Source organism: Doryrhamphus excisus, chromosome 9 (assembly GCF_030265055.1).
Source record: "Doryrhamphus excisus isolate RoL2022-K1 chromosome 9, RoL_Dexc_1.0, whole genome shotgun sequence".
NCBI lineage: Eukaryota > Metazoa > Chordata > Actinopteri > Syngnathiformes > Syngnathidae > Doryrhamphus > Doryrhamphus excisus.
Genome location: NC_080474.1, coordinates 20,769,152 through 20,777,500, shown reverse-complemented (window position 1 = coordinate 20,777,500; position 8,349 = coordinate 20,769,152). Strand labels below are relative to the sequence as shown.

General features: G+C 46.7%; 1 protein-coding gene across 5 annotated transcripts in view; it reads right to left on the bottom strand.

The window, feature by feature from the left end:
* Nucleotides 1–8,349, bottom strand: part of LOC131135868 (anosmin-1) — a 94,903-nt gene that overhangs the window by 13,795 nt on the left and 72,759 nt on the right. For all 5 annotated transcript variants that reach the window (XM_058082263.1, XM_058082266.1, XM_058082267.1 and 2 more), the window contains 3 exons: nucleotides 7,090–7,295; nucleotides 4,559–4,703; nucleotides 2,552–2,704 (listed from right to left, as the gene is read on the bottom strand). In XM_058082263.1, the coding sequence (XP_057938246.1) occupies nucleotides 2,552–2,704; nucleotides 4,559–4,703; nucleotides 7,090–7,295 (504 nt within the window). The remainder of the gene's footprint in view (nucleotides 1–2,551; nucleotides 2,705–4,558; nucleotides 4,704–7,089; nucleotides 7,296–8,349) is intronic.

The following is an 8,349-nucleotide window of genomic DNA, read 5'->3' as shown; positions in this document are numbered from 1 at the left end:
ATATGTGTATACCGGAAAATGTCCGTTTTACGCATATATGGGATTTATATCCGGTATATGCGTAAATGGGATTTTATCCGTTATAAAAAGGCACTTCCTTGACTATGTTTCCAATGTACCTGGACGCGCAGGCAACGCTGCAAATGACGTCGTATAGCGGCCTGTCACGATTCGGCGAATCGGAGCGCCACGATGCGGCCATCCGATATATGCCAGGGAAATTTCATGGAAATGCATTGGAACGGGACTGGAGATTTTGTCCGAAATAGGCAAAATTCGTTATAAAAAATCCGATATATGCAATGAATTTTTATTGGAAATGCATTACAGAAAAATCGGTTCTTTTTTATCTGTCCGTTGTGAGCGAATTTCCGATATATCCGAGTCCGATATATCCGAGGTTTACTGTAGTAACTCCCATTACTCCTAATCCTAGTCTGGCAGTATACATGATATTTCATTAGGCAGCCTGAAATGATCAAATGACAAGATAGCTTCCATTTCGCTCCCTCCCGACTTTTTTAAACTCTGAAAAGAGACTTTGAAAGTCGCTCCCAGATAATTAATTGTTGACAGTTGGTTTGATGGATCTACAGAGAATTACAGAGAATCTACTGTTTTGTTTTGTTTTTAGCTGTCAGGCTGTTCTGGTTCACACTTCTGTTTTCTTTGCAGCTGCGTTCTCGGTTGAATCTCTAAAAGCCCACTTTACGCTGCCCATTTGGCACCAACACACACACACACACACACACATTTAGCAGCTAGTGAACACAGCGAAGCGTTTAGCGGCTAAAAATCTTTCCAGATATTTCCCTGGGGACTTGGTCGAGAATTAAAGCAGAGCTAACAGACAGTAAATAGTGGACAGATGCACAGTCCGGCACGGACGATGGCGTTGCAGCTGTTTGCTATCAAGTCAACTGAATGTCAGTTTGGACCCCGAAAAGGCTAAAAAAATCGGAACGTCAGGCAGCCGGAATGGCCATAATGGGACACATTAGCGCTCCTAAACGCACTCTTGCCTCTCATGAGCTCATCATCAGCGCGGCCCTCCTCTAATGTTACCAAATCCATTATTCATTCAACTGTGTCTCTTGAACGTGTGCAAAAACTTGTCCGATTAATAATTGAGCAATGCTTCGTTCGCCTTCCAGCGGGGGCCGGGGTTGCGGCAGGGAGATAAAAGGGGCCCTTTGAAGGCTTAGACGCAGCGCTGGCACTTGTAGCCCCTGAGCTCTTTGGAAGCAGAAGAGAGGAATTACAGGCTACCAGGAAGTAGGAGAGAGAAAAATAAACAAGATATGCTTAGCCGGTGTCTGGCGGAGAGAGGTGGCGGCGTGTAGAACAAGAACCGGGACATGCAAATCAGGTAGAGAACAGCAGCAGTGTTTGCTGGATGTTGAGTGGAATCGAACCCCGGAACTGTCGCTGCCTGTCGACGCCGTCCAACTGGCTTTTTTGTCTGTGTGTTGCAGACAGCGATATATTGTCCGACCAAGCGTACAGTGGAGTTAGCTTAAGTGTTCTGGAGACAACCCAGAGGCCCGAGCTGCTTTGGATCACAACGAATGAGGGTTTAATCACGGTCCGGTTAACCTGTCCCGGTCACACAAACCAGATGTCGTCTGACTCCCGACTGCCAGGACCGTCGTTGCGTTTACAGTAGTAGCACCAGGCTTGTACACCGTCCCAAAGACCGGGTCATCCCTCAAGCCTAATGAATGGCAACGCCGCATACTGTACACTGCAGACGGAGCCTGGAAGAGGATTTACAATGTTCTCCAAGGCAGTGATTCCCCGGCCATGATTGATCGCAGTTAGCATCACTCAGCATGCTGAGTCCAAGCCAACCCTGCGAACAGCTTTTGGGCCGACTCCATCTCCTCGCCTCGCTCTCTGATTCAGCAGTTGGTGTCTCACCAGGCCTTCCCCTGAAGCCAGGCTTTGCATTCTTGACTCGGGGATGTAGAGTTTGGCTTGGCCCCTGACATATATTAGTAACAGAACATAGACCAGCCAATGGAACTTGACAGGGTACCCTGAGAGCGTTGCTTTCAAGGCTTCCATATTTCCACCAAGGTATTAACTTGGGGGGAATATGCTGCGGAATGGACACCGCTGGGACAGGCATTCCGATACAGTAAATGCTTTAACCCCCTTGTGCATCCCTTCCTGCTGTGTGTGACATCAGCTTCAACCGCTTCGCCGCCGAAGCGAGGATCTATTAAAGGCAGCTGTCAATAAATCCCTTTGCGCAGCTCCCGCTCCGAGTGTTTATTGTTCTTTACTAAACAGTGGCTGCGCTCTGCCAGCTCAAGTGTGGCTTTTACGGCAATTTCCCCGCCGCTCACATTACCCACACAAAGACACATTGATTTATTTAGAGCGCTTTCACAATCAGGTAACAGACTTATGAAAGATTCTTCTATTGTTTGGGCGGTCAGAGCCAAGCATAACACATTACGATGGCATTCGTCGTTCATGGCCTGGCCGGGCCGGGGTGCTAATGGGAGTTTATTAAAGCTATCAATCAAGACAGATTGGATTGTACCTCCACGGTTCTTCCAGTAAACACGAACTTGGAGCTGGCCATCCAGGTAGAACGGTGTGCCCACCTCCAGAGGGCCGGAAGGTCGCTTAGCCTTTGCCAAGGTCGCTCCAGAAGGGGGTATCTCCTCCTTCTTTGACTTGTGCGGCGATTTTACTAGGAAGGAGAAATGAGAAATGTGAAATGTTTGCTTGTGCAGCTTAAACACAACACGGACTGTGTCATGGCAGCGGCACGGCAACACAAAGACAAGAGTTTCCTTGTAAAATCTCCTGGCAGCTACAACATGTTCTTTATGCATGAATGTGCCGGAGCTGGATGGGTACCAACAGCGCCAAGGTTAGCGGCATAGACTTCTATGCTTCAAATGTATACGCTCCTAGCACTGAGGCTCAGTCTGTGCAGAAGGCAGACTACTAATGGTAATATTACAGTACATTTAGTACTTACAGAATGCAAACAAACAGCATTTGTCTAATACAGGGGTGCTCATTAAGTCGATCGCGAGCTACCGGTCGATCGCGGAGGTGGTACTGGTCGATCGCGGCGTGACATTAAAAAAATATCATCCCAGCATCAATGCCGTCACTTGATTGACATACAGGGCAGCCATTCAGATGACAACTGAATGTTGCCCTTCGGGCGACCAATCAAATCAAACGACGTCTCTAAGTGCAGCAGAACTTACGATGTCAGCCTATCATCCATCCCCGTTACTTGATTGACATACAGGACAACCAATCAGATGACAACTGAATTTTGACCTTTAGGTCACCGCTCATGCGTAAACAACGATGCAAAGTGCTAAGCTAGTCGGCGAATTGCGAGATTTTAAGCCCTCGCTAAAGTTTATGGTCACTAAAATGAGTGAAGGAGCTGGACCAAGTAAAAAGGCAAAAACTGGACCAAGTAAAAAGGCAAAAAACATATCACTTCCATACGGATATGGAATATTATACGGATATTATGATACGGATATTATCCATGACTGATAAACATTTGGAAGTGTGCTTGAGGCTGGCTATCAGCAGCTACTGTCCGGACTATGCATCCCTGGCTGGTTCAATTCAGTGCAAGTCATCAAAGTAAACTCAGGTAATTACAAAAAATGTTAATAGTTAATTATGTGTGTTTTGCAATATTGGCTCATTTGGTTATGTAAGGTACATCAACATACATTGTACGTACAAACAATCCTCAATACATTTGAAAATAAATAGATGTTTTGCATTTTTGTAGTGGGTAGATCATTTTGACTTGGTCATTTTAAAAGTAGCTCGCATGCTGAAAAAGTGTGAGCACCCCTGGTCTAATAGCTACCTTTGGAATTGCTCGGCTATCACACAGAGCTTCAGTTACTAAGCTTATTGCGTATTATAGCATTTAAAGTCATGTTACATTACATGGCTTCTTAAGTTTCTGGCCACATTTTAAGACTGTGGGTCTGTGTTTACAATTGTGGTTTAAAAGTAAATCCGTCCATTTTCTTCCGCTTAGCCGGGTTCAGGTTACGGGGGCGGCTTCATCCAGTTCCACGGGTAGGGCATTGCTGTGAGACATGAATCTTACGTCTGTTCTGGGTCCTCCACTGAACGGGCATGCCTGGCACCCGGACTCAATAATAAATAAGGAATCCTACTTGGGAAATTCACAGTCAAGTCTTGAACCAAATGACTGCAATAAACGAGGGATTACTGTGATTGGCTGGCGACCAGTCCAGGGTGTACCCCGCCTTACGCCCGAAGACAGCTGGGATAGGCTCCAGCATCCCCCGCGACCCTCGTGAGGAAAAGCGGTAGAAAATGAATGAATGAATGAATGAATGAATGTAGACAAGAGATTGGAATATTCCTTTCCATGTATACCATTGCTTTCGGAAAGGTCATTCGGAAAGATTCCGTTCGGAAAGAGAAAAACGTGGCTAATAAGTCAAATTGTTGATCCATTTTTCTGGACACACAATGGCACCTTAAGGAATGCGTAAATATTATCCAACTTAGTCGTGTTTACCTGATTCGGAATTCTGGGAGGTGCTGAACTGCAGCAAGGCCTTGGAACTCTTCAGTCGCACCTGTCCCCAGTACGTCACAGCCTGGAGCTCCACTGTGTAGCTGACGTTTGCTTGCAGGGCCTCCAGCTCCACCCACGTCTGAGCCTGCGGCAACAGAAACATCTCAGAGGTTGGCATTTGCACGCCGTCACCGAAGCGCCTTCTCTCAAAAAATGCTTGTCGCCATCGCAGCACCGAGCTTAGCCTCTGCCGAGCAAAGCCTGCGGGAAAGCCCTGCTTATGAAGAACACATGTGGAGCTGAGGAAGGCACCGTGGCGAGAAGATAGCCGTCAGGGTTTGAAGCAAGGGAGCCGTGTTGTCACAGCCTCCCAGGGCTTCATCCCCCCCTTCCGAGTCGGACTCCTTGCATTCCATCAACAGCGTGAGTCCTTGATGAGCTCTTGTTATTGACTGCGCGTGTTTTGACATTCTTGGGCCGGCAGGGTGCTTTGAAAAGCCCCAAGGTGCCAAAGTGGAAAGCAGTAGTACATGTGTCAATATGGTGTCTGGTGTCTCTGCTCTCTGTGCCACATCTGCTCTTCATTTAAAAAAGCTAATTCAGGAGAAGACTCTCCGCAGGTGTGTGCGCCCTGTCTAGACAAGTAGGCCTTTTTTTTGCTAGCGTCCCTAATGATTGAATGATTTTCACAGATAGAGAACCTCAGGTATGCGACTCTGCGCTCATATAATGATAGATTTATGACACGGACAAGGACTCACTACGTTATAGTGAATTTATAAGACTTTATAGTCAAATTCATGTGGTCGCAGTCAATGTTGTGTATATATTCATTCATTCATTCATTTTCTACCGCTTTTCCTCACGAGGGTCGCGGGGGTGCTGGAGCCTATCCCAGCTGTCTTCGGGTGAGAGGCGGGGTACACCCTGGACTGGTCGCCAGCCAATCACAGGGAACATATAGACAAACAACCATTCACACTCACATTCATACCTATGGACAATTTGGAGTCGCCAATTAACCTAGCATGTTTTTGGAATGTGGGAGGAAACCGGAGTACCCGGAGAAAACCCACGCATGCACGGGGAGAACATGCAAACTCCACACAGAGATGGCCGAGGGTGGGGATTGAACCCTGGTCTCCTAGCTGTGAGGTCTGCGCGCTAACCACTAGACCGCCGTGTCGCCCTGTTGTGTATATATTTCACTCGTTAATGGATCGGTGACAGTCCGATTGGTAGGAGAAAATGAGTAATATAGTAAACCTCGGATATATCGGACTCGGATATATCGGAAATTCGCTCACAACGGACAGATAAAAAAGAACCGATTTTTCTGTAATGCATTTCCAATAAAAATTCATTGCATATATCGAGATTTTTTATAACGGATTTCGCCTATTTCGGACAAAATCTCCAGTCCCGTTCCAATGCATTTCCATTAAATTTCCCTCGCATATATCAGATGGCCGCATCGTGGCGCTCCCCGATTCGCCGAATCGTGACAGGCCGCTATACGACGTCATTTGCAGCGTTTGCAGCGTTGCCTGCGCGTCCAGGTACATTGGAAACATAGTCAAGGAAGTGCCTTTTTATAACGGATAAAATCTTTATTTACGCATATACCGGATATAAATCCGATATGTGCGTAAAACGGACATTTTCCGGTATACGCATATAACGGATTTCGCTTATATCGGACAAAACCAGTGGGAACAATTGAATCCGATATATCCGAGGTTTACTGTACCGTGGATTTATAGTTCTCATTTACTGGTCTCAGGACCCATTTCATAAATAGGTTAGGCTTTGCTGAACTGCAGGAAAACCTCCACAGTGGTGCTCCTCAAAATTGGTTGTTTGTCTATATGTGCCCTGTGATTGGCTGGTCACCAGTCCAGGTACCTGTACCTGTACGCGTGAAGACAGCTGGGATAGGCTCCAGCACTATAATTCCTAGTTAAGTAATTGGTTCAGGCTGATCAGAAAACCCCCGAAAGGGCGCTTTTCAGGGCGTCGGGAATGCCCCATATATCGGAGTGTTAGTGGAGTCTTCCCCGTGTCACACATTGGACTAGACTTCTGGCATCGACCCTAAAATGATTAAAATGATCTCCAACTAAAATGTACTTTGAGTTAATCAGTGAAGATGAACTACCACTATGAAAACACTGCACATGCCAATCAAAGCATCATAAAATAATCATAAGTGTTTATCATTTGTACTCTTGTTAGCATGAATGTAATTATGACATGTGATCACAGATGCAGGAACTGACACCAATAATGTTTTTTTTTTTTTTTCCCAGAGCAGCAAAAGTGATAGATGCCAGTAGACATAAATAAACGCTTACTTGAAGTTAATAACCAGCCAATATTATATCTTTGTATGACAATTAATGTCTTCCTAAATGTGGTGAAATAACAAACAATATTTGAATCTCCTTGCGACTGACGGCTTGGCACGCCGTGATGTCGGAAAGCGGAAAACGACAGCGAGAAAGAAACCGAAAATGTCAGGAGCGCATTACCCCCTTGGTGGTCTTTCTCCTTCTCTTCTTGGACGGAACCGTGGACTTGGTGGGTACGGTCCAGCTCCAGAACACTTTGTAGTGATGAATGGGGATGTCGGGCTCCTCTGGCAAGGTCCAATTGAGACGAACTGTCACCAGTCCTTCATCTCCTTGCGTCACGTTGGTGACACGAAGACTGCTGGGGCGTGGAGGGGCGGACGGATCTGAAGACAAAAGGAAATAACGCCGTCGCTGGTGACAAATCTCACACATCTGCAGACGTTTAAGACCAGAAGGGCCTCTAAGTCTAATTTAAGGTGGAGTAGCTTTCTGGCCAAAAACGCCTTTCACCACTTGAGGGTTTGCACTTCAGCCGAGGAGGGGAACCGGTATGACACGATGTAAAGTAATTAGTCCTCCACTGACATGTTATGACAGGTGTCATGTCACAGCTATGACGGCGTTCCAGCAGGACCCAAAAGAAGGTGTCAGGGGTTAACAGATGCACCACCGTCGCAGCGCTCGGAATAACCCTAACCCTAACCCTAACCCTAACCCTAACCCTAACCCTAACCCTAACCCTAACCCTTTCTCCAGGAAGAACGAGGCGGGGCCACTTGCCAGGCATCGGAGCGGAGGGATAATGAGAAAATGATTCACATCACAAGCCCGATTCCGATTCTCCCCCACCTGCAACATATTTAACCCCGTCCAAAAACACACACGGGCGGTCACACGGGCTCCGCATACCAGCTGACGTTGGCGGCGCAAGACAAATAATCCTCCCCCTGGTTACAAATTGCCCTAACACACAGAGTACCAGGCCAAAATTGCAATCAGATGATACCGCCACGCTATGTAAATAACGACGCTGTGACCGAATGTCCCGGAACTCATCAAATCCATGACAGCCCCCATCAATCTATCAATGTTCTGGCACTGATTGGCCTGATTGGGGGGATCGCTTTCAATCCCCGGAGCCGAAATCCTTTTCCCACCTGGTGCCACGCTCCGTCAGACCAACCATCCAGAAACACTCTGGGGACCAAATGCACGATGAAGGATTGACAGTGCCGGAAGACACACATCGCTTTTTGTCTGTGGAACAGGTTTTAAATGAACAATCTGTGTTCGGAGTGGATGTAGGTGCAATAACGTATATTTAAATGAATGTTCTGAACTCCTGTGTCCATGCCCCGGGTAGTATTGAGAAATTATTCCACAGTGGAGTACTGTTTGGATTTAGCTCAACAAACTAGAAACTGGACCAATAAAGCA